A 12,023-nucleotide genomic window follows, 5' to 3' on the forward strand; every position below is an offset into this window, starting at 1 on the left:
TGACGACGAAGCTGTGGGGGCACCGAGGGCACCCTAATGTCTTTCCCTGCCGCCTACCCCCGCGGCCAATCTTTTGGTCCTGGCCGGACGGAAACATTGAGGTGCTCAGGGGAATGCACCGCAAGCGACCATCAGGAACGGGGATGGAATGCGATAGCTTCCGGTATGTAGACATTATTCAGGCCACTTGCGGACGTTGCTGAAGATGTTGTAGATACCGACATTTTTGGAATGTTTTCATTACAGGCTGGTTCGTACCTAACTAGAGAGGCCGAAACATGAACAACACTTGAGATACCAGCATCTCCATGCTAGACATTCCTCTAATATCCAAGTCCCCAAGTATCAGAAAAAAGTATCCAGGGGTATTGAAAGTCTAGAAAAGTGCCAGACTCTTCTCAACCAACGGCCCGGGTACCCCTTTGCATACGCGGACGTGGCACCCCTCTAGGTACCTCTACCAATTAGTGTGCCTGCAAACCTCCGCATTATATCCATACAATACCAGGCAATACGAAGCTGCAGTGGGCTGCCCTAGCAGGACTGCGCCCGAGCCTTCGAACCCTGACAGCTAACAACACTTGGCTCCCGTCCCGCCTCCAAGGGAACTTCTTCCTCCTTCAACTGCACTTCTTTTTCAGGATCCAGGTCTGGCCATCTTCTCTCCTGGTTGATTTGTCTCTTTCAACCACCGAGGCCGTATACGCCATCTGCAGTTCCATCTCGGACATCTCCCCGGGATCCGGACATTTCAAGACTTGTCGTGCAGCAGCGATTCACGAGGGATTCGGGTCGCTTCCTTCCGTGGCTCGCCTTCAGCCGTTGTCCATCCTGTCCCACAGGACCTGTGAACACGAACGTTCGGAAACACAATCACCACTGCACTCGACAAACTTTAACTTTGGGCTCGTTTTAGTCCATATTCCTTCAACATGGCGGCGGGCAGCGCACGCTACGTGCGCTACATCCTCCTTGCCTTTTTTGTAAGTCTGATCATCTCTGGTACTCTTCTTGGCTCAATGCTCTGCACTTAACAGTACCTGTTCGCTTTCCCGGTACCCCACTAACCATGACGTTAGGTTATCGCCGTTCTTTACTTCATCTCTACCCCGACATCCGTCGTGACCCCCCTAAAAGATAACTTTGGCAAATTCCAACAATCCACCGGAAACTCGAAGCCATCGACTGGAAGTACTACCGGAAGTACCACCGGAGGCACCACCGAAGTTGCCCACGATGAGAAGACACCCACTAAGAGCAATGGCGCCGACTACGATCCTGCCCAGTACCCGTTGGCCATGACTCCGAATGACCCGGGCTGGAACGACTTATCTGGCGTTAAGGGCGGCCCTCGCATGAACGCGACCTTTGTCACCTTGGCTCGCAACGCCGATGTATGGGAAATTGCAAAGTCGATCCGCTCAGTCGAGGACCGTTTCAACCGCCGCTACAACTACGACTGGGTCTTCCTCAACGACAAGCCGTTTGACGAAACCTTCAAGAAGGTTACCTCCTCGCTTGTCTCCGGCAAGACGTACTATGGCGAGATTCCGACCGAGCACTGGTCGTTCCCGCCTCACATCGACCAGGAGAAGGCCAAAAAGGTTCGCGAGGACATGAGACAGCGCAAGATCATTTACGGTGACAGTATCAGCTACCGCCACATGTGCCGTTTTGAGTCCGGCTTCTTCTTCCGCCAGCCCCTCATGATGAACTACGACTACTACTGGCGCGTCGAGCCGAGCGTCGAGTTCCACTGCGACATCCACTACGATCCTTTCCGCTTCATGCACGAGAACAACAAGAAGTACAGCTTCGTGCTCAGCCTTTACGAGTACTTCGAGACTATCCCGACCCTCTGGGACAGCGTTACCAAGTTCATCAAGAACCACCCCGAACACATTGCTGAGGGCAACTCCATGGCTTTCCTCAGTGACGATGGTGGCAAGACCTACAACAAGTGCCACTTTGTAAGTATTCTCCGTGAGGATTCACAGCTTGTGACAAGTTTAGTCTAACAACATTATAGTGGTCCAACTTCGAGATTGGTAGCCTCAACTGGCTTCGCTCCAAGGCCTACACCGACTACTTCGAGTCTCTGGATCAGGATGGTGGTTTCTTTTATGAGCGCTGGGGTGATGCTCCGGTCCACTCTATTGCCGCCGGCTTGATGTTGAAGAAGGAGGAGATTCACTTCTTCAATGACATTGCCTACTATCACGTTCCCTTCACTCACTGCCCCACTGGAGAGCAGTTCCGTCTCGACCGCAAGTGTCACTGCAACCCCAAGGAGAACTTTGACTGGAAGGGGTATTCTTGTAAGCCTTACCCGGAAGTTCCCTTCTCTTACTGAGCCGTCGACTGACCCCAATCACTTATCAGGCACTTCGAGGTACTACGAGCTTAATGGTCTTCCGAAGCCAGAGGGCTGGCAAGACCAGTCAGATTAGAAGGAGGCGAAGAAGAAACAGTTCTGAGGGTGTGGGGATTAAGGCTTTATGTTGGGGAAACAGGTCTGCAAATAAAAACAAAAGCGGACATTCCCTAGAATGTATTATCGTTATAATGACTTTTTCGTTCTCAATTGGTGGTACAACCCAATTGCCTAGAAACATGGACCTATAAATGGGAAAGGCTGGGCAAAAACGAAGCTGCGTTTTCTGTGCGTTTTGATGGACAGGGAAGGGCTATAAGGGGCGTTAAGGAAATCATAACACAATCACTTAGTGTTAGGTTGTTACTGCTGAGATAACCCTGGTATTGCCAGGTGTGAAAAGGCAAGTTGACAGCAAAACGGTTGGTCTAGTGTCTCCGTCCTTCCCCGAAGCTGCCAGTCGATCCATTATTTTGTCTTCGGTGTTGTAACAAGTTGAATATGGGCAGTCTTCGACAGTCGTAATACAAGGAATATGGAAGCCGATATCCTGTCATGCACCTTTTATTTCCTTATAGTACACGGACACATAGTTTAGGATGCGGAATGATGAACTACATGGATGAAGCTTAACCACCTCCACCACGCTCACATCACATCATCTCCATCCTATTGCCATGTAACCAGGGGGGTATCATCTCAATTGTGCTCTGTTGTGCTAGCTGCTTAACCAACAGAGGCCTTCTTGGGCTTCTTGGTACCGTACTTGCTACGACTAGACATACGAGTAGCAACACCGGCCTGTTTTATCACCATCCTTTGTCAGCACATCATTTTCACCAACTAAACACCCATCTTCCCCTTTTCTTTCCTCCTTCTCTCCCTCCCTCCATCCAGGGGTCTCCATACTAGGGATTTTTCTTCTCAGGGAAAGACTTACCAAATCCAAAGCACCTCTAACAAGATGATACCTCACACCAGGACAATCCTGGGCTCTACCGCCACGCACGAGCACGACACTGTGCTGCGAGATGTTGTGGCCCTCGCCGGGGATGTAGGCCGTGATGACCTTACCCGTGGAAAGACGGACACGGGCAGTCTTGCGTTCGCCCGAGTTGGGCTTCTTGGGACGCGTGATGCCGACTTTGACACACACACCCTTGAGCGCGGGAGATTTGATGGAGGACAGGGCAGGGGAGACGGCGTGGCGGGCACGTTGGGGCTTACGGCAACCCTGGAGAAATGAAGATAAGAGTGGTTAGCTTTTGATCGGATTGAATTGGACACAGGACGTAGGGCTGTGGTAGTAGCATGGGAACCAAAGTGGTGATAGGTACATAGGTAGGTAGGTAGGTAGGTAGGCGGGTTGGGGATAGCCTCATCATCACTTACCCTCATGACCTGGTTAAGAGTGGCATTCTGCGCCGGAGTGCTGGAGAACAACCGCGCAGCAGCAGGAAGGATGGAAGAGGACGATGGCATCAGCGGCCGCCGTAGCAGCGACGGCTGCGCCTGCGAAAACAAGTTCCGCAAGAAAGTCGTCGCCATCTTGTGATCTTGTGGATCTTGCTGATGGCGGGATGAACAACGAACCCGGCTCCGAAATCGTCAAGTTCGGTCGGTCGCGGCGCGCAACAGGACGCGGTACAGTACGGGATAGCGGTTCCCCAGGCCCGGCAGGCGCACGCAGGGCCGGCGGCGGCGGGCGGTACCAGTGTGGGAACTTTTTTGCGTCACGGGATGAGGCACGTGGAGATAAGCTGGACCAAGAAGGTACGTACCTAGAGGTAAGCACTGCTCGAGGGAGGGACGGAAGCCATTGGGTAAAGCTCGTGTGCGGCAATCATCGGTTAGCTGTGAGCCTGCGACAAACTGACAGTCACATGGCATTTGTTTTCCATTCCCGTTCGTTTCATTGAACTCGTTCGTTGGCACCTCGTCATTCCATTTGTATCGCTCGTCTGGCTCTGTTTTCCCTTCTCGTTCACGATCCATGATTTGCGATTCACGATCCACGATCCACGATCCAGCAACAATGGTCACCGCTCGCCGCGCCCCGTGCCCGGCCATCATCAAGGTCCATTCGAGAGAGAGAGTGCCCCTCCTCCGATGTCCCGTCTCTACCGTGTCTCCCCCAAATGCATCCCTGTCGTGGCCACCGTTTACCCCGGCCAAGAAAATCTTTGTGGGGAAAATGACCTCTGAGCAGGACCGGTTCGGAGCTTTGTGAATGGTGGAGAACTTACCTCGGCAGAGGGGAGACACTTGACCCAGCTGTTCACAGCATATCGGCCGTGTGCCGGCCAATGCCATTGACCTTTGTTACCCGCTGGCTTGGCTTTTGAATTACACTACTGAGAGAGAGAGGGATGGAGAGAGCTAACAGCAGAGCTCTTGTCCCGGTTGCCCGTAGGTATCCTGCTATCAAGGTGTACGCACCTATCTCCTCGAATACCGCGTGGGCTTCTGCGATAATGATCTGTTCTGTATATTGAATGCATAGTGACAGGTTTGACACATCGAAGGTGTAGGAGATGCATACGATGCAAAGGTCAAGAGAAGTCGGGACTCTCTTCACCTTATTTTGAGCCCACGCTGTCATTGTTGCCTTCCATCCAATACTCCACGGATCATCGTTACGGAGCTACATAAGTACATCTTTCATCTGGTCGTTAGTGTTAGCTCCGCTGTACCGTGTCCCGCGACTTATAAGTACCCGAAGCTCGTTCCATCACACCTCCAGTTCTCCTTCCCCAAGCATTTGATACCCTTTCCGCCTTCTATTCTTCCATTATTTCTATCCTCTTCGTTCTTCTTAGACAGCACTCGCGCCAGGTTTCCGATCGGTTCTTTAATCAAAACACACACGCACCAGCCACAATGAAGTCGTTCACTAGGGTTTTGCGTCCCGCCGTCCGCAGGGCTCAGGCTGTTTCCGCTCCCAGACTTTCCAGAACTCCTGTCGTCCAATGGTAAGTTTTGCCATCTCGTCTCATGCCTGGTCTGGTCTCGAAAGAGATGGGCTGGAAGAGGGAGAAGGCGATATGCTAATACTTGGTTTCCCGATACAGCGCTCGCACTCTTTCCACCACCTCCCCTCGCCGGGACATGACCGATCTGCCGCCAACCCCCATCACCCACTTCTCCGAGGTTGAGACCGCCATGGCCGAGACTGTCCAGAAGTTTGCCAACGATGTCATTCTCCCCAAGGTTCGCGATATGGATGAGGCCGAGGCTATGGACCCCGCCATTGTCGAGCAGCTTTTCGAGCAGGGTATTATGGGTGTCGAGATTCCCGAGGAATACGGCGGTGCCGGCATGAACTTCACCGCCGCCATTGTTTGTATTGAGGAGCTCGCCCGCATCGACCCCTCGGTATCCGTCATGGTTGACGTCCACAACACCCTTGTCAATACCGCCGTCATTCGCTGGGGTAGCGAGGCGCTCAAGAAGAAGTACCTCCCCAAGCTGGCCACCAACACCGTCGGTTCCTTCTGCTTGTCCGAGCCCGTCTCCGGCTCTGATGCCTTTGCCCTCGCCACCCGCGCCGTCGAGACCGAGAACGGCTACAAGATCAACGGCAGCAAGATGTGGATCACCAACAGTATGGAGGCCGACTTCTTTATTGTCTTCGCCAATGTCGACCCCAGCAAGGGCTACCGCGGTATTACCGCCTTCATCGTCGAGAAGGGCATGAAGGGCTTCAGCATCGCCAAGAAGGAGAAGAAGCTCGGCATCAAGGCCTCCAGCACGTGCGTGCTCAACTTTGACGACGTCGAGGTCCCCAAGGAGAACATTCTCGGCAAGGTCGGCGAGGGCTACAAGTACGCCATTGGCATCCTCAACGAGGGCCGCATCGGCATCGGCGCCCAGATGACCGGTCTCGCGCTCGGTGCGTGGGAGAACGCGGTCAAGTACGTGTGGAACGACCGCAAGCAGTTCGGCCAGCTCGTCGGCGAGTTCCAGGGCATGCAGCACCAGATCGCCCAGTCCTACACCGAGATCGCCGCCGCGCGCGCGCTCGTCTACAACGCCGCCCGAAAGAAGGAGGCCGGCGAGGATTTCGTCATGGATGCCGCTATGGCCAAGCTCTACGCTTCCCAGGTTGCCGGCCGCGTCTCCGGTCTCGCTGTCGAGTGGATGGGTGGCATGGGCTTCGTCCGTGAGGGTCTTGCTGAAAAGTTCTTCCGTGACAGCAAGATCGGTGCCATTTACGAGGGTACCAGCAACATCCAGCTCAACACTATTGCCAAGACCCTCCAGAAGCAGTACACTGCTTAAGATAGCGGGTTGACTGTCGATGTGTGTTTTGATGGTAGTGTTATATAAGGGTGTGCATGTACATATTGGTTATGATATCATGGAGTTAAGGGGATGCCGAATTTCAAAAGGGGCAGGAAGCACCTTGTCATGATCTAGAATATTCAGCAAGCCATTTTTTTTCGGTCACTCATTCCGGTTTCTTTCTGATTTTCTTGATTTTTCGGTTTTCTTTACATGACCTGGGAGCCGTGCGAGATGCGATGGTCCGTCGTACATTGATCTGGCTGGCAATGTCCATGAGACATGGGACTTTGATCGAACCCAACATCCACAATGCTGTTATCACCCGTCAACACATGCAACAAGTACTTACCTGACGCTCGTTTGCTGTCATCCATCCTGCGATATGTGCCTACGGACACTGACATGCCTTTGGCGCGCGCAACTAGTCTTCAAAGTGATTCCACTCGAGGATAACCGAGGACGAAGCCGATGGAAAGTTGACGGGACTCTTGATATTCGAACTCCTCGTCTACAACTCTTTCCGGTTTATAAACCGGCTGGTTGGCCCAACCCTAGGGTCCTACATCCCTGCATTCTCAGACCTGACTTCAGTCATGATTTTCCAAAGCTTCGTTCACTACAAGTATCGAATCTCTACTGTGTCATTCGGGTAGGAAACCAGTCGGGTCTTGGGACGAAAATCCAGCTTCTTCGGCTTAGACAATTTCCAGCTTATTTATCCCTAACCCGCAACCCATCACATTAGTGTAGTGTAGGTATGCATCCTAAGACATGGATGGGCACACCGTGACCGCCTTTCCTGTCGAGACTCCAAATGGGGTTTGTCTCCTCTGTCTCAAGTCGCCGTCATCATTGCCTAAATACTTGCACATCAGGACTTTTCGGGTGATGGTGTTTTCAAAAGTCAGGCGGTTAACATGTGAGGCCTATATACAGACCAACCTTTGAGAGTTGTTAGTGCGAAACTTACAACGTCTTCTGACAAGGCAGAAAGAGGACATGATTTTCCGGCGGTTCTATTGGTCCAAACCGAGCTAGAGTCAGGTAGCTATGAACAACAATCAATGGTGTCCCATACATATCGAACGAAAACTGTACTTGTAGCGAGCAATAAGCAGGAATGGCGCCTGCCTCTAGCCATCTTGAAAGTGGTGAAAGACTTTGAAATTGCCATGCTAACAAACCTTTCGAGGGTGAACTGTTAACAGCATGTTCGTTCACTTAAATGACTGTGGTGAAAGAAAGTCGACTGCGTGATCAAGGTCCCCAAAGTGTGATTCGGTATGCCCAATCACAGCCCTCCAAACTCAAGCGGTTCAAGGTGCGCCACCAACTGAACTCTTGTGCACGCACCCGTTTCGATACTGCGCCCACTGACACCCCTCGGTCTCCGGGCTTCCAATCCCATGTCCCAAGTGCGGAAGGGAAGTCCTACCAGCGCCCTGCACCACCAGTTCAACAGTCCTACGGTACGGTATCGGCGCACCAGGCAGACCAGGCCATCCACTCCCGTCGTGACGGTGTCGTATAGGTATCGATGTGTGGAGGTGCCCATCTCCTGTTCGGGTAGTCATTGCCTGTGGCTGCCCAACAGTCTGTCTGTGTGAGCTGTGCGTGACATGCAAACAAAAGGGTTCCATTCCAAGAGGGTCGTCGCTGTTAGTGTTGTTGACTGTTGGAAAATGCGCCGATTCGGAACCATCTGATGCCAAGACGAGGCTATGGTAGATTTTTGTTAGTTCCCAAGAACCACCCCCCTTTGGATGGGATGGTGAAGAACACTGCATGGAATGGGCTCGTTGCGCGTAAATTCAAAGAACAAACGGTGACCTGATAATGGAAATACTGAAGAATGAAAGACGCCTAGCGGGCGAGGTACCTGACTGGGAACCGGAAGTCCAGTCGACAAATTGAAGTGTTGGACCAAAACCACGCGATCCCCGCCTCTTCAAGGGGAAAAGTGGACGTTGCTAACAAGGAAGTGACCTGCCCGCCTTTGCCCCGAACTGCCTGTGCGTACTTCGACCGCTCAGCGTGCAGTACCAGGCATCGTCGTCTGCCATCTGGATGCCCACTGGCTGTTTGGCTCGTCGAATCGACAAGGGCCGCCGCCGCCAAACCTATGCGAAACACACAAAACCCCGCCATCGTTAGCATCATACCTCTCTCTGCAGTACCTGCTAATCTGAGCCTTCTTTGCACGTTGAAGCCTCCTCGTTCAGTCGAAAAAGGCAAAACCCGCCTTTTCTCTCTGTTAATGCTAATTGCTGCCCCGCCGCCACTCTCTCCTCCATTACCTGCCTACCTACCCGAGGTCCGGGCCAGCAGCGTAGCACTCCAATCAGTGTCTGCCTTATAAAGTGTCCATAGCACCTAGAGGTACCCTCGACCTCCATCCATCCCTCCTGGCTGGACCTCCTTATCCGTCCTCGCTGCCAAGTTGCCTTCCTGGCTCGCCTCGCCTTCCACCCGGGAAGTGCTCAACCGTCCATCAACAACCACCACGACGCATCCGTTGCATGTCATACTGGCATGCCAGCAGCATTTTAGTCGTCCGGATCACATCCCGTCGTCCTCCCTCTCCCTCCTCCCCCCCTCCCCCGCTCTCCCACAGCCGACACCGACTCCGACACCGTCACCGTCGGACATTAGTATTGCCAGGAGCATCTTTACCTTTCATCCTCTCCAAGTGATCCATCTCCCACCGTCGCCATCGGTCCGCCGGGCCCAATACCGCCACCATGAACGACGAAGACAAGGTCCACGACATCTCCAAGAAGATCGAGCGCGAAAAGGCTCTGATCAATGCTGCGCAGGCCATGCGCCAGCAGACAAACAATGAGCAGGTCCGCTCCAAGCTCGACACCCAGATGCGCGAAGGGAGGAGGAATCTCGAGTTTTTCGAGGAGAAGCTGCGCGAACTGCAGATGAGGAGACTCGGCCATGGCGTCGACAACATGTCGCTCGGTGCCAGCCCAATGTCCGGCTCCCACCGACAGTCCGTCGACGACTTCGAGGGCTACGGCGCCCCCTCTCCTCCTCCCAAGGAGGACGTACGCGGCCACAGCTCTCACCAGAGTCAGGGCAGCGGTCCTCTGATGCCCACCTCTGCTCCTTATCCCGGTGGTCCTCCTGATTCTACTGTTCCGCGGGCGCGTCCTAATTACACGAGGCTCGGTAAGTTGAACATCTTCCTTGGACCAGTCTCCTTTTTAGATATATTCCGTGTAACTGACGTTGAGGGAACTACAGATCTAATCAAGTTCGATACCCCACATCTTGGACCTCGCATCCAGCTGATGTTGTCCCAAATTCAGTTCAAGCTCAACGTGGAAGAACAGTACCTAAAGGGCATTGAGAAGATGGTGCAGCTCTATCAGATGGAAGGTGATAAGAAGAGCAAGCTTGACGCTGCCGCCAAACGGGTCGAAAGTAAACAAAAGATTGTCCTCTTGAAGCAGGCACTCAAGAGATATGAAGAGTTGCACATCGACATTGATGTTGATGGTCCAGATGGTAGAATCCTTCCCCCCATGCTGCTTTCACCAGTACTCCTTTTACTAATTTTTATTTCAACTATAGACGACAGCATCAACCTGCCAGCCCTTAGGAAACCCCTGAGCGGTACTCTTTCTATTCGTATTCTGGCTGTAAAGGATGTCGACCATGCGCCCCTCGGTCGTTTCGCTCGCTCCCCCGAAACATTCATCGCCGTTAAGGCCGAAGATATAGTTGTTGCGCGCACGAAGCCTTCGCGAAACGACAAGTGGGAAGCCGAATTCCACACTTTCCCGGTCGATAAGACGAACGAAATCGAGTTTACGGTTTATGATAAGCCCGCCGAGCATCCCGTGCCTATCGCCATGCTCTGGGTCCGAATTTCGGACATCGTTGAGGAACTTCGCCGAAAGAAGATCGAAGCCGAAATGACGTCCGCAGGTTGGGTTTCGGCAGACCGCGTTGGCTCCAGAGCTCCTCCGCCGCAATTCCCAATGGGCGCCCAGAGTCCTCAGTTTGCGGCACCGCCAACATCCCCTGGATCACAGGAGCAAAACACCATGATTCCACCCCAGGCGCCTCCGCCATCCCAAGTTGTTTCACAGCCTGTAGACGGTTGGTTCAACCTGGAGCCTTATGGCCAGATCCACCTCAGTTTCAACTTCATCAAGGGGGCTCGTCCTCAGGGCATGGACAGGCTGGGTCGCAAGGGTGCCGTCCGCCAGCGCAAGGAGGAAGTCCACGAGATGTATGGACACAAGTTTGTCCAGAAGCAGTTCTACAACATTATGCGCTGTGCGCTATGCGGCGATTTCCTCAAGTACTCCGCTGGTATGCAGTGCGAGGATTGCAAGTACACTTGCCACACCAAGTGCTACACCAGCGTTGTCACCAAGTGTATCAGCAAGAGTAATGCCGAGACTGATCCTGACGAGGAAAAGATCAATCACCGCATCCCCCATCGCTTCATTCCTTTCTCCAACCTTACCGCCAACTGGTGCTGCCATTGCGGTTACATGCTACCAATTGGATCCAAGAAGAACTCGAGGAAATGCTCAGGTATGTTTAGTTCGCCCCTGTGTTGGAGGCTGATATGCTGACAATTATGACAGAATGTGCTCTTACAGCCCACGCGCAATGCGTGCATCTTGTTCCTGACTTCTGTGGCATGTCCATGGCTGTCGCCAACCAGATCTTGGAGGGTATGCGAACGCAGAAGAAGACTCATAAGGATAAGGCGTCCTCGATGAGTGAGCGTACTCTTAGGCCGGGAAGCAAAACTTCCATCTCGTCCGGATCGATCGCTCAGACATCGACGTATAGCGGTTCGACTGCGTATACGTCAATCGCTTCGCCTGAGGCAACTGAGGCTGCCAAGCTCATGTACAGCCAGACAACGCCCAGGCCAGGTGGCCCCGACAGGACCTCTACCAGCTCAACAACCGCCTCGGCGGCTGCGGCTGCGGCCATGGCACCAAAGCATAGCTCTCAGCCTTCGCAAGCCGGTTCGATACCCGACTTTGGTGGTTCCCCGGGCTATGGACGACCGGATTCTCGGGACGACGAGTACTCCGCCCAGCAGCAGCAGGGATATGGCTCGCCGCAGCAACGGAAGTATAACCCGGCGGACTATGCCAACATCGACGCCTACTCAAGCCCACCTCAGGCTCGTCCCCAACAGCAACAGCAGCAGCAACAACAGACATCTCAGCAGGTCTCACCAATGTATCAGCAGAATCCTCAGACGCCTATTAGCAAGCCTCAGCCTGTGGCGCCATCCTATGATAACCAGGTGGTACCGTCCGCCTCCGGAGTGCCAGTTCCGACTAAGAAGCCGCTACCATCGGCCACTGACCCCGGCACG

The 12,023-nt window shown here is 53.4% G+C and overlaps 4 protein-coding genes across 4 annotated transcripts; 2 read left to right on the forward strand and 2 right to left on the reverse strand.

The window, feature by feature from the left end:
• Positions 1-932: 932 nt before the first annotated feature.
• B0T23DRAFT_398243 (alpha-1,2 mannosyltransferase KTR1) lies at positions 933-2,450 on the forward strand (the record flags this gene model as incomplete). Its single annotated transcript, XM_062838350.1, has 4 exons — positions 933-983; positions 1,080-1,970; positions 2,030-2,318; positions 2,383-2,450. The coding sequence occupies 4 exons, from the start codon at positions 933-935 to the stop codon at positions 2,448-2,450; spliced, it is 1,299 nt and encodes a 432-aa protein (XP_062689659.1).
• A 412-nt stretch (positions 2,451-2,862) lies between these two features.
• On the reverse strand, positions 2,863-4,192 carry B0T23DRAFT_208557 (uncharacterized protein). The gene is made up of 3 exons (XM_062833508.1): positions 3,767-4,192; positions 3,315-3,608; positions 2,863-3,175 (listed from the first exon to the last, which is right to left on the reverse strand). The coding sequence occupies exons 1-3, from the start codon at positions 3,920-3,922 to the stop codon at positions 3,101-3,103; spliced, it is 525 nt and encodes a 174-aa protein (XP_062689660.1). The 5' UTR covers positions 3,923-4,192; the 3' UTR covers positions 2,863-3,100.
• An 837-nt stretch (positions 4,193-5,029) lies between these two features.
• Positions 5,030-6,849, forward strand: B0T23DRAFT_208620 (acyl-CoA dehydrogenase mitochondrial precursor). The gene is made up of 2 exons (XM_062833510.1): positions 5,030-5,346; positions 5,446-6,849. The coding sequence occupies exons 1-2, from the start codon at positions 5,255-5,257 to the stop codon at positions 6,653-6,655; spliced, it is 1,302 nt and encodes a 433-aa protein (XP_062689661.1). The 5' UTR covers positions 5,030-5,254; the 3' UTR covers positions 6,656-6,849.
• An 842-nt stretch (positions 6,850-7,691) lies between these two features.
• Positions 7,692-9,111, reverse strand: B0T23DRAFT_208671 (uncharacterized protein). Its single transcript, XM_062833512.1, has 2 exons — positions 8,541-9,111; positions 7,692-8,380 (listed from the first exon to the last, which is right to left on the reverse strand). The coding sequence occupies exons 1-2, from the start codon at positions 8,819-8,821 to the stop codon at positions 7,978-7,980; spliced, it is 684 nt and encodes a 227-aa protein (XP_062689662.1). The 5' UTR covers positions 8,822-9,111; the 3' UTR covers positions 7,692-7,977.
• Positions 9,112-12,023: the final 2,912 nt, after the last annotated feature.

Source organism: Neurospora hispaniola (assembly GCF_033458365.1).
Source record: "Neurospora hispaniola strain FGSC 10403 chromosome Unknown B0T23scaffold_7, whole genome shotgun sequence".
Lineage (NCBI taxonomy): Eukaryota > Fungi > Ascomycota > Sordariomycetes > Sordariales > Sordariaceae > Neurospora > Neurospora hispaniola.

Bases quoted from the DNA above. Each gene is read 5' to 3' on its own strand.
- B0T23DRAFT_208557 (XM_062833508.1), bottom strand. From the start codon at position 3,922: ATGGCGACGACTTTCTTGCGGAACTTGTTTTCGCAGGCGCAGCCGTCG. The intron at 3,609-3,766 runs GTAAGTGATGAT...TCATTTCTCCAG, and splicing joins CTCTTAACCAGGTCATGAGG to GGTTGCCGTAAGCCCCAACG. The intron at 3,176-3,314 runs GTAAGTCTTTCC...GTGATAAAACAG, and splicing joins TTAGAGGTGCTTTGGATTTG to GCCGGTGTTGCTACTCGTAT.
- B0T23DRAFT_208620 (XM_062833510.1), top strand. From the start codon at position 5,255: ATGAAGTCGTTCACTAGGGTTTTGCGTCCCGCCGTCCGCAGGGCTCAG. The intron at 5,347-5,445 runs GTAAGTTTTGCC...TTCCCGATACAG, and splicing joins AGAACTCCTGTCGTCCAATG to CGCTCGCACTCTTTCCACCA.
- B0T23DRAFT_208671 (XM_062833512.1), bottom strand. From the start codon at position 8,821: ATGATGCTAACGATGGCGGGGTTTTGTGTGTTTCGCATAGGTTTGGCG. The intron at 8,381-8,540 runs GTACCTCGCCCG...AATCTACCATAG, and splicing joins GACTTCCGGTTCCCAGTCAG to CCTCGTCTTGGCATCAGATG.